Here is an 18,303-nt window from a genome sequence, read left to right as displayed (position 1 = left end):
TTAAAAATATTGAAATCTAATTTAATAAGATGGGTCAATTTGAGATATGACATTAGTTAAGTTACATGACCAAATCAGCTCATATAGTTATGTATAATCTAGCATATAACCATCATGGTATGATCTAACTCATGTGGTTATGCATGACCCAACTCATATAGTTATATATAACTCAATCGATGTGGTTAGGTATAGTTCAGCTGGTCAAGTATAAACTAACCCATATTGTTAAGTACGTGATTAGGTATAGCATAACTCATGTGACCAAATACAATTTAGCTCATATGGTTAGTCACGATCGATTCTATATGATAAGGTATGATTCAACTCATGTAACTATACAAAACTGAACCAATGAGCCAAGTATGACCTAGTTCAGTAACAAGGCTCGACATAACTCACGAATGAGGCTCAACCCAGGTCGCAAAGCTATATACCCGCCCAACTATACGATTGACGATAAATATACTATCGCCCCTCTATCTAGTATATTGTATCTTAATTCAACTTATTACTTGGGATAGACATATGCAGTACATGTAACCTATCCATGGCTCAAGTGGATCGATTCAATTTAAATTAACACTATGTAATATAGTCCAAATTCCTTTCTCTTTATTAGTTTGAACTAGTTAGTTGACTGAATTAAAAAGGTTTGATTGACTCGAGTTGGTATAGGATGATTCTAAACCAACTTAACCGATTCAAGCCTATTTGGCCCAATTAAGATTAATCAAATCTAAATTCAACTAGTCTTATGTGATTCCATATCAGTTATATAATGATTTAATATTGGTTTTATTAAGTTCTAATTGAATTGAGTTCGATTCAAGTCAATTAAGCTATCTTAATTATGATGCTAGTTGATAGAGGACTATTAAGAGATTTATATATAATATCTTGATTTGATGAATTTAAATTTTTTTTATAAATATATCATTTGAAAATTATTATTAAATTTGTTAGATTAAATTAATGAAATTGATATGATGGTTGACATGTAGTATAAGTGGTTACGATCTATATTGAAAGTGTAATATATGAAAGAAGTTATGAGTCTATCATAGTGTAATTACTAATGGACATAGTATAATAAGTTATACATCAAGCATGATTTATCATAATATTTTGATGAATATAAATGAATGATAATAATCGACTATATATTCTTGTCGAATAGAATGATTCCATTCGATAATTAACTAGTTTTGAAACGTGATAATTAGATTTTTTTTTTTTTTTGATGTTGATAGGAATGTATTCCCACTTTGGCGGATGAGAGATACTGCTTCATTTATTATTGAAAGTGTGATATGAGTTCTCTACATATGCCATTAAGCGAAATTCATCCCATAGAATATATCTCTTTATATGTTGTTAGGAGAGTATATCTGACTACTATATATGTCATCATATATGATTTTATTTATTACATAAGAATTATTATTATTATTTTAATATATAAGTTTCATAATAAATTGATATATTATTATTATATTAAATTATTAATATATATTATAAATATTAAAGATTATTTTTAAATTTTTTAGGAGGTTCATGGTTGCTAATATATTTTTATACTATATATATATTTAGAATAATTTGTTATTTTGTAATAGATTTGAGATTTGAGTGGACTAGACTTTTTTTTAGTTAAAAAATATTTAGCACGGTAAAGATAAAATATTTGAATTCAAAATAATTTTTTTATAAATTATAAATAATAAAATAATAATATTTTTTAAAGTGAGGGATGTGACATCAACTTTGTCAATTCTTTGGACGATGCCCTCGGGAACTTGGGATATTTTAATTTATTACATCCCAACTCAATATTATTATTATTATTATTATTATTATTATTATTATTATTATTATTATTATTATTATTATTATTATTATTATTATTACATAGATCTCTTAATCTCGTGCTTATGGACTCATGGACTAGCTAATTTATAAGAACCATGATCTCCCTTATTTTTGGTCTATCATTGGATGATTTCTATACCTACGGTTTTTTTTTCTTTTATTTATAAAACCCTCCTCCCTTGTCAATCCTTCATGCAAAATTATATGATTTATTATGCACTTTAATTCATTTTACTCGGTTCAAAATTATTTCCACATGATTAATGCATCATGTGGCTAACCTTTTCTCTTACATTTCCGCAATCTTTCCTTCAAATCTACAGTGTCTTCACCCAATTGTCTACAATGAACGGTCGGAGATGATCGAGGAAATTGATCAGCGGTAGATGTGAATTTTAAAGTCGTATAAGAGTAAATACTTGCTATTTGAAGAAGGTTATACACGTAACTAAGTAACATTGAGATGTACATGCATATTAATGTGATCCTACATGCAAATACTAGTATGGTAAGGGGTACATATGAAAAATAGTTTGGACTGTTGAGCAAATGTGTATAAATGAATATGAAAATAGTGGAATGAAAAGGGGTGTATATGGAAAATAGCCCATGCAACAAAGCATCCCCACGTGGACCAATCACCAGCGTTCCCGTGGCTGCAGGAACGGGCCCCACCCGGCGACAGCCTGAATCCGAATCCGAATGCGCTTCGTGGAAACCAACGGTCTGGATCTCTGTTTCGGCTGACAACGCCACCCCAACCGTTGGATCCTTCCAGGGGTTTATAACGCCAACGCCACGGCCCGCCAGGGATTGGAGAGGCCGTAGGAGAGACGGCGGCGAAGCGGCGCCGAAACCATCCCTCTCGTCTGTCGTCTCGCGACCGTGTTGCCCAATTTCCACGATCCTGGGCTAAAAGCCTAAGCGGTCCCGCCCCGCTTGAGCTCAAGATGTCGGCGGGATCGTCGGTGGCTAATAAGCCGGAGGGTGCCTCCGGTTCCGTTTCTCAGGTTGAGGCGTTGTTCCAGAGGAGGATCGAGTTTCATCGCGCGCGGAAGCCGTATTCTTCCTTCTCCAGCCCCGATGGGGATTTCCGCCTCGAAACCCTAAACCCCAGCTCGGGTCCCGATAGGCCCGGGGTGAGCGCAGCCGCGGCCGTGTCGTCGCGATCGGGCGAGGGTAGATTTTACGAGCACGGTTTGGATCCTGAGCTTAGCTTTCGGATCACCTTCCGGAGAATAGTAAGTCGTGTTCCATTGCATTTTGATTGAAGATTCCATTATTTTATATAAGGAAAATCTCGATGTATAATCTTCATCTGCATATACTTATTGCTGGGAGGAGTCTTTTGGAGATTGAGACTTTGGACACGTTCTGTGAAGGAGTAATTCGAATTGTCAATGATGAGTTTTGTATTACCTGATTTGGTTCTATTTGCTTAAGTTTATATGTAAAAGGTTGCAAATTTTACCTCCTTATACATTTTTTCTGTGATCATTTAAGGTATTAGTTTAGTTCAAGTTCAAACTGGCTTACCCAAATCTTCCTTTCCATATTCTATTTTGTTAACCCTTTAAGCAATCTAACATTTTATGTTTCTATTTTATTGGGCGAGTAATTTAAAATTAATTGTCTTGCAGGGTGCTGGTCTGGCGAATCTCGGCAACACTTGTTTTCTCAATTCGGTCATCCAATGCCTGACATACACTGAGCCTTTTGCTGCTTATTTACAAAGCGGGAAGCATAAATCTTCTTGTGAGTTCTTCTTTTCCCTCTTTCTCATCTTGTATATATCGGGTTTCTTGCTAGTGTTTTTGAAACAAATATATACTAAAAATTTCCTAATTCTTGTCTGCAGGCCATACAACTGGATTTTGTGCGATGTGCGCTCTTCAGAATCATGTCATCACAGCTTTACAGTCGAGTGGAAAAATATTGTCACCTTCTCACCTTGTCAAGAACTTGCGTTGTATCCTTTTATGCATACATTTATGCCATCTCAATACTGAAACTTTTTATCTAATAAGAAAATTTCAAATTAGGTTAAAACTTGCTCCTCTGTGACCTGGGTGACCAAGGTTGGACAAACCTTAACCATGTAAACAGGCATATCACGTAATTTTTGCAATTCCAGACAGGAAGATGCACATGAGTACATGGTTAACCTGCTCGAGTCAATGCACAAATGTTGTTTACCCTCTGGAGTCCCAAGTGAGTCCCCTAGTGCTTATGAGAGAAGTTTGGTGCACAAGATATTTGGCGGCCGTCTCAGGAGCCAGGTAACTTTGTGGATCTCATGTTGATAAGTTTACAATCTATAGCGACTCTTATTATGGGAGTATCAAACAAAGGACATAAGGGGTTAAGGAAATACCTCTTCCTAAAGGAATAATTTGTCCAAGCAAACAAATCTGGTAGCAAAGGATTGACTTCCAAGCCAATACCTATCAATTCCCTGGACAGATAACATTCTGTGAACATTATTGAAATCTCATCTATCAATGTTCATTAAGGAAAACTTCTTGAGGAATTGGACAAAGCATGCTTTGAGACCATGGGGTGATGTTGGTCCATGAATTGTTGCACGAGCCTGATGTTGATCTTTTCTAAAAGCTGAGCTTTTAGGAAAATCTCCTTAGTGGACAAATCATTAAACTATTTTGTTTCTTCTTCCCAAATGCACAAATGTAACCACAGAGCCAGTGGAGACTTGACCAGAATTAACTGATCTTGATAGTGTAAAACTAATTGATACATCGACACACACTCTTTATATTTTGTTAATTCATTTAGACCCTTTCTTCCTCATATTTGCTTAAATGTCACCTTCTTTCTCTAATGTTTATAACAAAGTCAACTTCTTATTGCTTTCTTTCTCATTTTCTTTGAATTATGGAAATATATGCATGTAACCAAGGTCATGCATGCTGTGTTTCAGGTCAAATGCATGCAATGTTCCTATTCTTCCAGTAAATTTGATCCCTTCTTAGACTTGAGCCTTGAAATTGTCAAGGCTGACTCTTTGCGGAAGGCTCTTGCACATTTCACTGCAGTGGAGCAATTAGACGGAGGAGAGAGGCAGTACCAGTGCCAACGCTGCAAAGAAAAAGTTAGGGCCCTTAAGCAACTTACCATTCACAAGGCCCCATATGTTCTCACTATCCACCTCAAGCGTTTTGGTTCTCATGTTCCTGGTCAGAAGATTGACAAAAAAGTGACCTTTGAACCCACTCTCGACCTGAAACCTTTCGTCAGCGATCAACATGTTTGTATATACTTTTTATAAAGTGATCCCTTCATTTAAAATATGCAAATGGTTTCTTCTTTAAATCTGATTATTCATCTAATATTGATCTTTGCAGGGGGGAGATCTAAAATACACCCTTTATGGTGTACTGGTGCATGCAGGTTGGAGTACTCACTCTGGACATTACTATTGTTATGTTCGCACCTCCAGTGGAATGTGGCATTCTCTTGATGATAACCAGGTTTAGTTTATTTTGCCACTTCCGGTTATTTCAACTTTATGTATATGCAATTCCCTAAAGAGTGATAATCTCGGAACATTTGATTTTCATTTAATATATTCATATGATTATATTTTAAAATGTAGATACAGATTTAAAATAGAATCTTTTAATATCCTTTCTGATGGAAAAAAACTTTTAGATAGTGGTTGGCCTTACCTTCTCGTGCACATGGATTGTATGTAGAATACCACAAGAAAAGCAAACAAGCAACATGGAAGGAAAAAGACAAGAAGGAAGATCTTTTGTTTGTTTAGTTTTGGGGACATGAGAGCAGGAAAGATTTGTTTCTTTCTCAGTAAGGAATTAGAAACATATTTAGTGCACTTAAATAGAAAGGATACGAGACAGAAAAATAAAAGAAAACATCAATTGAATGAAAAAAATCAACCAGCATAGATTTTGCAGATTTTCTTATTAAATTTTGATGAAAGCTCAGTTTGAATGTGCTTATATCTTTAGTGAATGAGATCCTTTCATCATTCTTTCAGACGCTCATCTGCAGGTTCGCCAGGTAAGTGAAAAGATTGTCTTGGTGCAGAAAGCCTATATGCTATTTTATGTCCGTGATAGAGGCTCTACACCTAAGGCATCAATTAATACAGTCTGCAAAGATAACATTTCTGCCAGTGCCATTGGAAAGAAATTGATTCCTGAATCATCATCCTTGGTCTCAAATGGAGCAGCTCAGATTAGTGCAACAGAGAGAAAACTAAGCACTTCTGAATCTATCTCTGTCAAAACCAGAACTGATGCCACTAATATTCAGTCTGGATTGGTGGACGCCTCCTCGCCTAACCCTTTACATCAAGCAGCTTCTACCTTGCGAAAGAATGATAACAATGCTCTAAGTGAGGTTCCAGAATTGCATAATAATACTCAGGTAATAAGAAAAAATTATTTTTTGCAATCAGATGGAAATTTCTTACCAAAAGGAATACAGCAGATAATATCGACATCAGTAGTTCATTCAAAAAGCCCAATGAGACCTGTTGGTACCATTTTGCAGGAGGTGAATAAAGTTTCAGTGGTGGAAAAAGCTATCTTGAAGGCTTCTTGTGAAAATGATGCCCCTTTTATTTCTCAAAGTGCTCGATCTGATAGTGAAAAGTGTCATCGTTCTGGCGGCAGTAACGGAGTGGTCAAGTCTGGTGTCCTTGTTGCTCAGCCAAATAACTCTGGCTGTCCTGACCCTGAGTCTCAGAAGAATGAAATCAAACTTATCAAGGAAAGAGATGCTGCTAAGGTAACCTTAGAAATGTTTAATCATTTGATGTTGGATGCTGGTTGACTGCAACTGCACTTTGCTTGATATCTTGTTACATTTTCCTATCTCAGAGTGGTGATGCTGCAAATGCAATTTTGAAGAAAAATGATGTGCTTTGCAAGAAAGTAAGCTACATACATGAAGAAAATGGAAAAACTAGGCTTTTGAACCAATCTAGTCATACAAATGGATTTATTAGGAAGGAAGCAAATGCGGTATAATAGTTTTTCTTGTGCTTTTCAGCATCCAGTTTTTTGTTGCTTCAATATAAACATGCTTTCCTATTTCCCTGTTCAGACCACATGTCACAATGAGAGGTGCTCATTGAACCTGCAATCCTGTAAGGAAAATATTCCTGAGCAGGGGAAGCCCATCTTGGTTGATATATCAAAGGGACTAGGTACACCAAGCAGCTTTCTTCAGAAGGAAGCTTGTGGAGAAGGCAAAATAGATAAACAAATGGGGCTGAAGCCAAAGAAGCTTGCAAAATATCCACAAGTGGGCCTCCATTTTGGTCGGAATCATCTGTTTCTCTCTTCTTTAAACCTGCGTCTGATTAATAAATTCAAGAAAAGGAAAAAACCCCATTTAAGTTCAAAAAATTCACCAAAAGATAATAATATCATCCTAGATAGTCATGGTGCATCAACTTCTGAGGCCACAGAAAATGTTTCTGTACATAAACATTCTCATTCAGAACACTCCTGTTCTGGATTGATCAAAGCTGATAATGCCAAAAATGTGAAGTGGAGGAAGTACTCGAATAGTGAATCACTTAATGTTGCTGGTGGAGGAGAGGAGCTCAACAGTATTAAGAATGCAGTACTTGACCCTAATCAGTTACCGAGAACTTGCTTGGATACCGCAGAGAAAGTGTTGAGCTCAAGAGTCATTGATGCAGATGATAAACTTCTACCTCGGCATGATTTTTTGAAACTGATGATGGGGGGTTTGAAAGAAACGACTGGTTGGTATCTGCATTACGGTTTGGTTCTGTTTTTCTTTTGGTCATCAAACTACTGTTCATTCATTCTAAATAATATGGCTTGTTAATTAGAAGTTTCTTTTTGGCATGCAGTTCCAAGGTGGGATGATACAGAATTACCTAAATTGGAATTAAATGGACCGGAAAGCTCAAGAAGTACCAGTATTGGTTATGTACTCGATGAATGGTAATGTTCTTCACCTTGATTCGGATGACAATTATGATGACTGACAGACTTAGTTCTACTTTCATTGTCCAAGAGCTGTAGAAGTAAAAGTACATTGTTTATTTAGTTCTATGGTTAGGTTGTGACTTCATTCGTTGAAAAAGAATATCTAGAATTAATCCGTGTGGGTTGCTTTAATTGAGTGACGAAAAAAACACCAGAATGGAATGAGTCATGCCATTTAGTTTTCTGGTTTCCATGGTGAGACAGGCTTGAAGATTTTTTTAGGTTTAAGCAGGAGAAAGGGAACTGCATGGATTGAAAATGGGAGAGAACATAGAAAAGCATATAACATTGAAATAACCATAAAAAAGAGAAATGATACTGTTCCACATAAACCAAGCCCTCAAAGAAAATTTGGTTAATCTTAAATGTCTTTGTTATAGGATCTTTCGGGATGGCTAATATGTTTAGAGTGTTTTAAATGTGCGGTATCAGAAATAGCAGCCTTGAAATAACCTAAGCTAAGGTGATATACAATTAACTGCTTTTTCTTGGAAGTTGCTGCTTTAATGTTTCAGCGTGATGCTGATGTCCTTGAATCTACATGCTTCATCACTGTTATTCTTTTGCTTTGTCTGTTGTTGGCTAATAAAATTTGGAATTTCATAGCCCTCTTGTGAATAAGAATGGCGTTGGTAATAATTAAGAATCGGATCTTGTTGTTCATGAATCAGACGATTAGCAACTGACACCACAAAAAGAATGACAAAAAAGATACCTTCATAACTTGTAACCAGTGTCTTTCATCTTTTTCTTCAAGGCTATAATGATTAGGTGTAAATCTGATGTCAAAAACAGTCTTCTTGTTTTGATAGATAGAAACATATTCACAGTAGTACAAATTCCTGCAGAGTAATGTGACTAGACTTGCTGAGGGCACTCTTGATAAGCTATCCGGCTGCCATGCCCAGTTTGCTTGGAAGAGGTCTACTCTCTGTTCTTTGTTTGAGATACATCCATATGCCCACAATTTATCCCAACTGTTTGTCCTGTCAACAGTTGCAGATAGGCTTTGACCTTTTATACTCTTGCATGCATTCTTCAGCAGCCACTTCGAAATGTAATAAATAAATAAATAAATAAAATTTCATGTTAGTAACTTAATACATAAATGGTATTATATAAATTATTGTGAAATCTTCTCATGCTGCTCTTTCTTTTGTTTCTTTTTCCTGATTTAGTTTCACAAATTATTTCAGGGACGAGGAATACGACCAAGGCAAGCGGAAGAAGTTGCGGAAATGCCAACCATCTTTCGCTGGTTCAAATCTATTCCAAGAGACTGCCAATCTTAAAGCATGGAAGAAGTCCAACTCAAAACCAGACGAAACAAGATTTGGGAATCAACCCTTCAGGATATGATGGTGAAGAAGATGAATTCATTATTGTTGTATCTCAAGGTAATGTTGTTGTATATATATATATATATATATATATATACAAACAACCAAAGAGACTATTTATTCATTATTTGCGAGTAATTTCGTCAAAAAGGGCCTAAATGCTTTTGTTCTCAAAGCTTGTGAGTAATTTGATGATGTGGAAAACTTAAAATGGCAGGATTTCTTTCACGTGATCATTTACTATGGTGGGATTTATTTTCTTAGTAGGAAGGAAAAATTTAAATTAGTGCATGAAAAAAATATAGGAGAGAAATGTTTATCTTATTTGTAAATAAATAGGTATTGTTGATGAGGATAATTATCACCCGTAGATGCTACATATAGACAAATAGTTAAGAGATGCGAAACTATTAATATTAGTGGTAAAATTTTCATTTAATGTAATGATTTTTTTATTTTTTTAAAATTAAAATATCTAAAGATTTTATTAACAATTATAAATAAAAATTAAATATTTTAATTAATAAAAATATATTTAAAAAAATTAGTAAAAAAATAAAAGATTCATGCATCCGAATCCAAGTAATTGAAGATTTATGATTTGTTTTTTGTTATCGTCTTCGTCGTCGTTGTTGTCGCAGAGTGATTTACGACTTTATCATTGTTGTATAGACTTCTTATAATATTTGGTTCATCATGTTAAGTTTGGTGATACTAATGTTGGGATTTACTTGTTTCACGTTAACTGTGGCTCTCAACTGATCTCAAGTCTCAGAACATGCAGTTCTATCTCACAGGAAGACGATCACTCTTCGATCGATTCACAACCTCGCATCCTCCAATTCAAATCGTTCAGATAGCGATCTTTTAGCTGCCATTCCGACTTCCTTTTGATTCCCGCATCAAATCTGCAGGCAGAAGACAGCATCATAAAAGTCGATCGCTGTTGCAAGAGGAGTCGTCCAATAATTGGCAGCCGTCATCGAGCTGCGGGCATTTATTTACTCCTACTTCAGCATCAGCAGTTATTGCTTCCCCATTCAATCCCTCACGCCTTGCCTGTGAATCTTCCCTGCCAGCTTACTTCCTAATCGCCCTACACCTCTCTCTCACCCTCCATTGTTGCCTGCTCTGTTCCCGCTACGTCGGCTGTCGCATCGTCTCCATGCCGCGATCCCATCGCCAAACTTGAATTTTGAATCTTGCTCGTCGCCGCCGACAGACATCGACGTGTTTGAATTCTTGCAAGAACACAATATGGTCGAATTAGGCAAAGCACGGCAATGCTGTGTTAACCTCCGAATTGAATCCGACTTAAAGCGCTTCGTGTTTGATTTCTCAGCTTATCGTTCTTAACAAACAGCGACTATTGCTTCCCAATTCAGTAGTGTTTGTTGTCCTCTTAATCTCCATCTACGACTGGAAGAGAGCTGAGCTGCTTAAGATTAACGTGGACAATGTGAACTAAATCTAGTGTTAGATTCGGTTTCCTGGATTCCCTGTGTTCTGCTAACCTTCGGGTGAGGGTAAGTGGCAGCTAGCTGAATTGTGTCACGGGAAGCATGAGGGGAAATCGCTGGCCAACGGGGTCCCTCCCACCCTCCCTCTCCCTCTCTCTCTCTCCCTCCTCAAACCATGTTCGATTTCTTCCCGCCACCAATCCACGCCTTATAAATGTCGGAATCGGACGTATCGCGTCCAAGTCGTGGCTTTTCGCTAGTTCGATAGATTGTATCGGAAGATGGCCTGTTCGCGGAAACAGGGGAAGGTGCTCTGTTTCTGTGTGGCGTTGAACGAAGAGGGAAGGAGTCGGAGGAAGGAAGAGGAGGCGGCGGAGGAGACGAGAATAGTCGATTGCCTCCAGGAAAGCAATGAGGGCGAGGAGGAGAGCGAAAGGGGAGTAAAAAGGCGGGAGCTTTTCCTGTGCCTACCTCCCTCCTCTGCTTCCGCCGCCACTCCCGCTGCTTATTCTCCCCGGAGCCTCATCTCCCGGTTTCTCCTCTCACTCCATCGGACGTCACCAACTCGCGGCGGCGGCGAAGGATCCGGTTTCCGGGTGCGGTTTCCAATAGCCTCTTCTAACCGCCGGAGAACAAAAGAGAGGAGAATGACAGAGGAAGAGGAGGATGAGGCGAAGGTGGAGGAACCGGCGGTGACTGCTTCTATGGAAGGAAAGGGTATTGCTTCCGGCGAGAGCAATCTCGCCATTGATGCAGGTTCCAGGAGAATCCTTCGTTCTCGTACTGGAATCGCTTCTCTAGATTGCTACTGCTTCTTCTGGTTCTCTGTTTCACATCAGATAACTCTGTGACGTCTATCCATTTACAGGAAAGCAGAGTGATGCAGTCTCTTTGAATCTGGGAATGGGAGTAGGTCTGGTGTTCCTCCTAACGAGGAGTGCCACCGAAATCAACAAGATGGAGCAACTGAGAGTCCAAATGGAGATTCTACTCAAAGACATCAAGGATGAGATGCACAACAAAGGCGTCTCTTCCCACCGAGCAGAGTCCAACAATGTCGCCTCGTCTGCATCAAACAGTTATATGGAACCCGAAGCTGAGACACGATCGACATGTGCTACATTCACGAGGAACACAGCACGCCTCAGCATGCACCAAATGGAAGCGGAGATGGAAGTCGAACTACAACGTCTGCAATGCGCCGTGGGACGCAAGCTTTCATCGCTGCCGCCACATCGCATGGTAATGTGGATCGAAATGTGTGCTATACGCGACATGTTTGCTTTGTAGAGTTGGGCACCGTCAGCTTCCTTACACGTACATGCACTTCGCCTACACCTAATTGCAGTTGGCTGCTGAGAACGCTGATGCGCCTGAGACCTTTCATGGAAGCTTCAGGGAGGCGTACGAAGGCGGCAGCGGCAGCGGCAGCGGCGGCATTCAATGTGGAGTTTCTGCGCATGAGCTGACGAGAAAGCTTAATCAACTCGTGCAGGCGAGGCAGCAAGAAGGTATTGCGGAGTTGGAGTCTTCCTTCAACTGCACTGGCAATTCTCACATTGGCGAAGACGACGGAGAGGTAACCCAAGTCCATGAAGAAGACGGTGGCAATTACCGTGGGGTTTCTGCTCGTGAGCTGGAGAGAAGGCTGCATGAGCTCCTGGAAACAAGGCAGCGGGAGAGGATTGCAGAGCTGGAGTCTGCGTTGGTGTGTGCGGAGAGACAGCTGCGCGAGAAAGAGAGCGAGGTCTGCTGGTGGAGGGACACTGCGAGGTTGGTCTCACAGCATAAGAACGAAGCAGTTCACAGGTGAGTTCAGGCAGCCATTGCCGCACAGATGATGAGTTCTCGTTTGATGTGTTGTGTTTGAGCGAGAGACTTGCTTGGTCTACTTGTCTTCAATTTCCAGGAGTCAGGTTTTGCAGCCATGTGTAGGGTTAAAGCTTCGGGATGTGTTTGTCGAAGCTGCTGCTTCGGCTCACTCTGTTTGGATCATTTCAATCTGCTATTAATTCCATTTGATGCCTTCTATTCCTCAGTGTCATTTTATGAGGAACTACTTGTGCTGCCAAGATATAAATAAGATGGACTATAATGGAAGAACTGACAAGATAAATTACAACCATGAAACACTAGACATGGCAAGGTATAGAAGCATCAAGCAAAGACCTCTCTGCACTTGATGATGAATTGGGTATGGTGTGGAAAGGAAGGTTGTGTGAGGAGCAGCTGTCATTTCTAAAGATGATAACATCAAACTATCGAATCATGATGCAGACCAACTACTGTGCATGGTAGTGAACTTGTAATGGAAACATGCTAAAGATCATTACTGCGGTTGTAATGGCCATTGATGAGAGAGTCCAAAAGTCAAAGATCATATGATGAACGCAGGAGGTGGAGAGCTCAAGCCTTGAAGGACTCGAGGCTGCATGATGCATGCTCGTCGCACCATTATTTTATGCACAAGATGCTCGAGCATTTATGAACTCACTTTGAGGATGACGACGTCTCGAGGTAGGATTTATGGAGGCATGTGGTGGAGAGAACTCCAGTTCGATTGCTCCGGTGGTCTGCCATGGAGAAGCCTCTCTGCAAGACGACACCATGAGGAGACGAAGATTAAAAGAATAGAGAGGAGAGCATGACATCAATGTAAGCAGCAAGTCAAGGAATCATCTCCATTAAAGCGGCATTGATGGAGCTTACAACAATGCCGTGCGTCTGGTTGAGGATGCGAGAGGATGAAGCTGGATGTTAATTGATGAGCATTTCGTGCGGCTCCACTTCCCTGCTATTAATGGCTTACTCCCACTCTTGCGGCATCTTCTCTAGTGCTTCATTTCTTTACTGCTTTCACAATGCCACGCTCTCTTCCTTCCTTCCTTTTTTGACTCTTGGATATGTGATGGCTCTGAGTGAAGGATGTATCAACCACACACACACTCTTCTGCTTCTGCCGGTGCAGGCATTTCCACCACCTTTAAGCTCTGCACCCTCCTCACCATCACACTTGCATGATTGACCACATCTTGGATGAAAAGAAGAAAAGAAAAGGTGAATGCTTAGTGAGGGGTTTATTACCTCCTCCCCTTGACTTTTTTGCTCGGTAAATATAATATTACTACTCTGGTGCCAATGATAGGTTCCTCTTAATAATAATATATGATCCCTCTCCTCCGGTATTAAATGCCTCTCTTCACCTGTTAGAGAATGATTTAAGAGTCATCTCTTAAAGCACAATAAGAACTTGAGTTATTATAGAGAACAAAACCTGAGTTGTATTGAATGAATCAACTGCACTTAACATAATAAATTGTCATCAATGAACTCTTATATTTAGATGCTATGATCACAAAGTATGTGAAGAAGAAGCCATGTAAGCAATAACATTGAAGAATGATAGCTACATGTCTCTTGGTGATGAGATGTACTGGAAATTTTAGTCCTAATCGATGAGCTTAAAGAAAACATTTTGATTCGTGACATTAATTGTTCATCGACATTGACCTCGACTCGTTCAGATCGGATCTTTGATGGCTTAGCCCAATGGATCCGGCCCGTTAACGAATCGCATACGTGCACGACACGACACGACACAACACCCGCACGCTGTCCTGGCCGCCACTCGGGTTCGCTTGGTGGAATCTGCGCCGTCCGCTCCGTCAGAACCGGGACGATGGCGTGATCTGACGGATGTGATCTGTCTGCCTTCCTCGTGTCTTCGACGGCCCAAGGAAACAGAAGGAACCCTAATCCCCTGCGGTTTCTTTTTTACCACCCTGAAACGTTACTCACTGTTGTACCTGACCGCCGATTGGACTTCTATGACGGATCGATCTTCCCAGACCAATCATGAGATAGGTAAGTTTGTTTGACTACTCTTAACCCAGTTTCTTTTTTAAGTGACTAACGAATTAATTACGGTTGTGACATTATAAATGCGAGGCGGCACGAACTGGCCATTTCCCTCATCAGCTCACTCGTCTCTTCCCTCTCCTTCGCCATCTCTCTGTTGGAAAGGAAAAGGGAGAACTTTTCGCTCCCCTTCCCACGCCCTAAGCCTGACCATAAACCTTTCGGCGGAAGAAGGGATGCAGCCAAGCAGTAGAGAGATGCAGGGCATGGCGGGGTCCATGAACGGCGGCATCTCCCACTCCGCGGCAGTCGCCCAGATCGCCCTCAGGGAGCTGCAGAACGGCCACGGCGGCCGGCAGATCCCGAACTCTGGCCCGCAGGCGTCGTTCGACGACGGCGCCTCCGGACACGACGACTTCCTCGACCAGATGCTCTCCAGTCTGCCATCCTCCTGGGCCGAGCTCGGGAACCTCAAGACCCCCTGGGACCCTCCGGAGGCCGGACAGAGGATCTTCGGCGCCGGCCTCGCCGGCGAAACGTCTCCGGAGGAGCCGTCCGCGGCCGCGGCGGAGGGGATGCGGTACCCACCGTACGACGAGTCGTCGCTGCTCGCCAACCGGCTCAGGCAGCACCAGATCAGCGGCGGGAGTTCGCCGAACGGGAAGGCGATGATGGTCCATCTCGACCACCAGAGCCAGCAGCAGTTGCTTCTCCCGTCGTTGGGGCGATCGCCGGTGGCGTCCGGCGACTCCGGGCTTCTTTCGCTGCCACTGACGCTCGGGACCGGTGGTTACGACGTCGACGCCCCCTTCAAATCCCTCAACCCCACCGTACGTTTCCGTAATTCTCCTGTTTCTTTATCTTCCCTACTTCAAATATACTACAGCTCAGTTAAAAAAACTCGATCTTGTGATGAAAGGGCGGCGAGGGACTTTTCAATGGACTCGGAGGACCGCTGCAGCGCGCTCAATCGGCTTTCGGTCATCCCCAGGTTTCATAAAACACTCAATCTTGAAACACTCTCAGCTAAAAAAAAGGCTTTCTTTCTATGTTTTGGGTGACATCTTCCACTGATCGACGTCCAAACCAGCACCAGGGCGGCGCGTCGATGCCGAGCCAGAACTTTACAGCAGCGGCAGCGACGGGGGGAGTGGGGCAAGCTGCATCAGCGTCGGCGTCGGCCTCAGCGTCCGCAGGCGGTGGCACGGGGCCGCCGAGGCAGAAGGTGAGGGCTCGGAGAGGCCAAGCCACCGACCCCCACAGCATCGCCGAAAGGGTAAGCAAATAGCAAACAGGAAAGGAAATGGTTGCTTTCTGGATTTCTCCCCCCAGCAAAAAGAGTCGAGAAATAAATAGCCTTAAAGGACACAGAAACCTATGCGGCCCCATCGACGCTTCACTCTCACTGTCACTCGATTGGTGTGGTGGGAATTACTACCTGATTTAGATTTTGCTGCGCACCGCAGCTTCCGTGTCCTTTGTTGTGCTGCAGCTTCTGCTCTGTTTCCATTTTGTTTGTTCGCTTGCCCCCAGCCATTATTCTTTGTTTCTGTTCGCAGCTTCGCAGGGAAAGAATCGCGGACAGGATGAAAGCACTGCAGGAGTTGGTGCCCAACGCTAACAAGGTCTTTTGTCTTCTCCCATCTTTTTCTCCTCTCTTCCAAGTTTACACAAACAACAGTTCATTAAACTGCTAAGTATCTACGTAGTCGAATTGAAGCTTCCAATGCTGCTAGATTTGCGCATCTATTAGATAGACGGTGAGGACGGTGAGGACGGGGACATGATATTTGTCTTACTGTATGCATCATTCACACCAATCGATATGGGGAGGAATAGTATTCAATGGGACATAGACATGTGTAAGTGTATTTGTGCATCCGACGCCTGGCCTTTGGAGTTCGTGAAGGGAAGCTATCAGCAACTAGTAGTAGTACGTGGTCCACGCCATGGATTGCATGTTGCTGCAGGAAGAATTTAATGAAGTAAACAGGGATTGTTCGTTTAGTCATGGGGACCTACCTTATGGGGGAATGGAGCAGCAGCGAGCTAAAGAGAAGGGAAACGTGGGGAACCTGGAACCAGGGGTTTTAGTGCATCCTACTTGAACTTCGAGTGTGGAAGAGCAACAGCGCCGTGTCCTCCACGCCATGATAGACCTCAAACAAACACAGTGGTTGCTGCTCTTTCTTCCTTTCTTTCTTGCTATTGATGGTGGATTTGGATTGCAGACGGACAAGGCATCGATGCTGGATGAGATCATCGACTACGTCAAGTTCCTCCAGCTCCAAGTCAAGGCAAGCTCTCCTTCTCTGGTTTCTATTGGTCCCTGCATGCTGATGTAGATGAGATAATCTATTATTTGCCCGAGAAACTATACTTCCCGGGGGCTCACGTGATGTGCGTCACCCCCTTCGTGTAACTGAGGTGGATAACATCACGTGAGGACATTAGGAAATGGGATCACGTGGTTAACGGAGCGCATCCGATGGCTCTCTTGCGCGGCGCACGAACGCGAGTTAGCCCATGTGATCCCACCATTGGATTCTGTTGACAATGGCAGCAGAATATTGTGGTGGATTTGATACGATGCATAGTGTTTGGTGATGCTGATGCTGATGGTGTTTATTTTTGGCAAGCAGGTTCTGAGCATGAGCAGGTTAGGCGGGGCTGCGGCAGTGGCACCACTCGTGGCCGATATGTCCTCGGAGGTAGTAGTTACTCTCTCTCTCTCTCTCTCTCTCTCTCTCTCTCTCTCCCAAACGCCCGCAGCACCATGTCCCTCTTCTCGCTTCGTCCCGAGCAACCACTTCCCCTCGTAATCTTCTATTCTCTTTATCCATTATTATATATTTAAGAAGATGAATTAATGGTGGGAGAATTGAACAGGGACAGAGCGGGGCGGGAAGTGGCGGAGCAAACAGCAGCGGCGACACCCTGACGGTGACGGAGCACCAAGTGGCAAAGCTGATGGAGGAGGACATGGGATCGGCGATGCAGTACCTCCAGGGGAAGGGCCTCTGCCTCATGCCCATCTCCCTCGCGTCCGCCATCTCCACCGCCACCGCCTGCCCTCCTCGGCCCCCTTCCTCCTCCTCCCTCTCTTCCGCCGGCGCCTGTCACCTCGGCCACGGCATCCTCCCGGGCGGTCCTCACCTTCCCAGTCCCTCCGGCGACGCACCTGCCTCCCCCGGCGTGTCCGCTCTTACGGCGCAGTCCGCCATGGCCAATGGCGCCGCCGAAGCCGCCAAGGAGGCCGTCACCGTCTCCAAAGCCTGATCCCGTGGTAGAGGAAAGGGATGGAACGAAGAAAAGAAGAGGAGCAAAAGTGGATCGACTTTGCTAACGAGGACGAGGAGACGTCGAGCAAGCAAGCAAAAAAAAAAAAAAAGAATGTCGGTTGTGGAAATGGGAGGACCTGAGTTGGACTTTGACATCCGTATCTTGGTCTTTGGACTTTGGGACGATAGTGTGTCGCCACAAAGTATCTCTCTCTCTCTCTCTCTCTCTCTTCAGCTTTTCCTACTTTCCTCTTCTCTATTTGTATCAACTTGCCAACTTTTTCTCTTTCCTAATATCATAGTCTATCCTCTCTGTTTGATGTCAATCGGTAGCTTGTCGTCTTTTGCTGGCGGTGTAGGTAAAGCGATTGATGGATGTATCATCTTATATTGCTATCAGTATGTTTGGTCAGAGTTAAAGCAGTGAATGATGATGATGAGTAAAGTTTTTGGATGACACAGAACGATAAAATAATGATCC

The 18,303-nt window shown here is 42.2% G+C and overlaps 3 protein-coding genes across 4 annotated transcripts; all 3 read left to right on the top strand.

Annotated features, from left to right (window-relative positions):
• Nucleotides 1-2,697: 2,697 nt before the first annotated feature.
• LOC135632295 (ubiquitin carboxyl-terminal hydrolase 23-like) lies at nucleotides 2,698-9,451 on the top strand. The gene is made up of 12 exons (XM_065140733.1): nucleotides 2,698-3,113; nucleotides 3,513-3,627; nucleotides 3,731-3,841; nucleotides 3,979-4,151; nucleotides 4,811-5,137; nucleotides 5,235-5,360; nucleotides 5,905-6,282; nucleotides 6,409-6,645; nucleotides 6,738-6,881; nucleotides 6,964-7,633; nucleotides 7,745-7,838; nucleotides 9,080-9,451. The coding sequence occupies exons 1-12, from the start codon at nucleotides 2,823-2,825 to the stop codon at nucleotides 9,240-9,242; spliced, it is 2,829 nt and encodes a 942-aa protein (XP_064996805.1). The 5' UTR covers nucleotides 2,698-2,822; the 3' UTR covers nucleotides 9,243-9,451.
• A 1,513-nt stretch (nucleotides 9,452-10,964) lies between these two features.
• LOC103977344 (protein POLAR LOCALIZATION DURING ASYMMETRIC DIVISION AND REDISTRIBUTION-like) lies at nucleotides 10,965-12,636 on the top strand. The gene is made up of 3 exons (XM_018823454.2): nucleotides 10,965-11,439; nucleotides 11,552-11,925; nucleotides 12,032-12,636. Exons 1-3 carry the CDS (start codon nucleotides 10,965-10,967, stop codon nucleotides 12,494-12,496), a joined length of 1,314 nt encoding a protein of 437 aa, XP_018678999.2. The 3' UTR covers nucleotides 12,497-12,636.
• A 2,011-nt stretch (nucleotides 12,637-14,647) lies between these two features.
• LOC135632264 (bHLH transcription factor RHL1-like) lies at nucleotides 14,648-18,148 on the top strand. 2 transcript variants are annotated; one of them, XM_065140681.1, is made up of 7 exons: nucleotides 14,648-15,371; nucleotides 15,461-15,532; nucleotides 15,638-15,817; nucleotides 16,101-16,166; nucleotides 16,773-16,838; nucleotides 17,184-17,252; nucleotides 17,431-18,148. In XM_065140681.1, the coding sequence occupies exons 1-7, from the start codon at nucleotides 14,778-14,780 to the stop codon at nucleotides 17,818-17,820; spliced, it is 1,437 nt and encodes a 478-aa protein (XP_064996753.1). In that variant the 5' UTR covers nucleotides 14,648-14,777; the 3' UTR covers nucleotides 17,821-18,148. The 2 variants fall into 2 exon arrangements, with proteins under 2 accessions (XP_064996753.1, XP_064996752.1); XM_065140680.1 differs by having other exon boundaries at nucleotides 15,632-15,817.
• Nucleotides 18,149-18,303: the final 155 nt, after the last annotated feature.

Source organism: Musa acuminata, chromosome BXJ3-3 (genome assembly GCF_036884655.1).
Source record: "Musa acuminata AAA Group cultivar baxijiao chromosome BXJ3-3, Cavendish_Baxijiao_AAA, whole genome shotgun sequence".
NCBI lineage: Eukaryota > Viridiplantae > Streptophyta > Magnoliopsida > Zingiberales > Musaceae > Musa > Musa acuminata.
The sequence above is the reverse complement of the archived record's forward strand: the minus strand, read 5'-3'. Positions and strand labels throughout refer to the sequence as shown.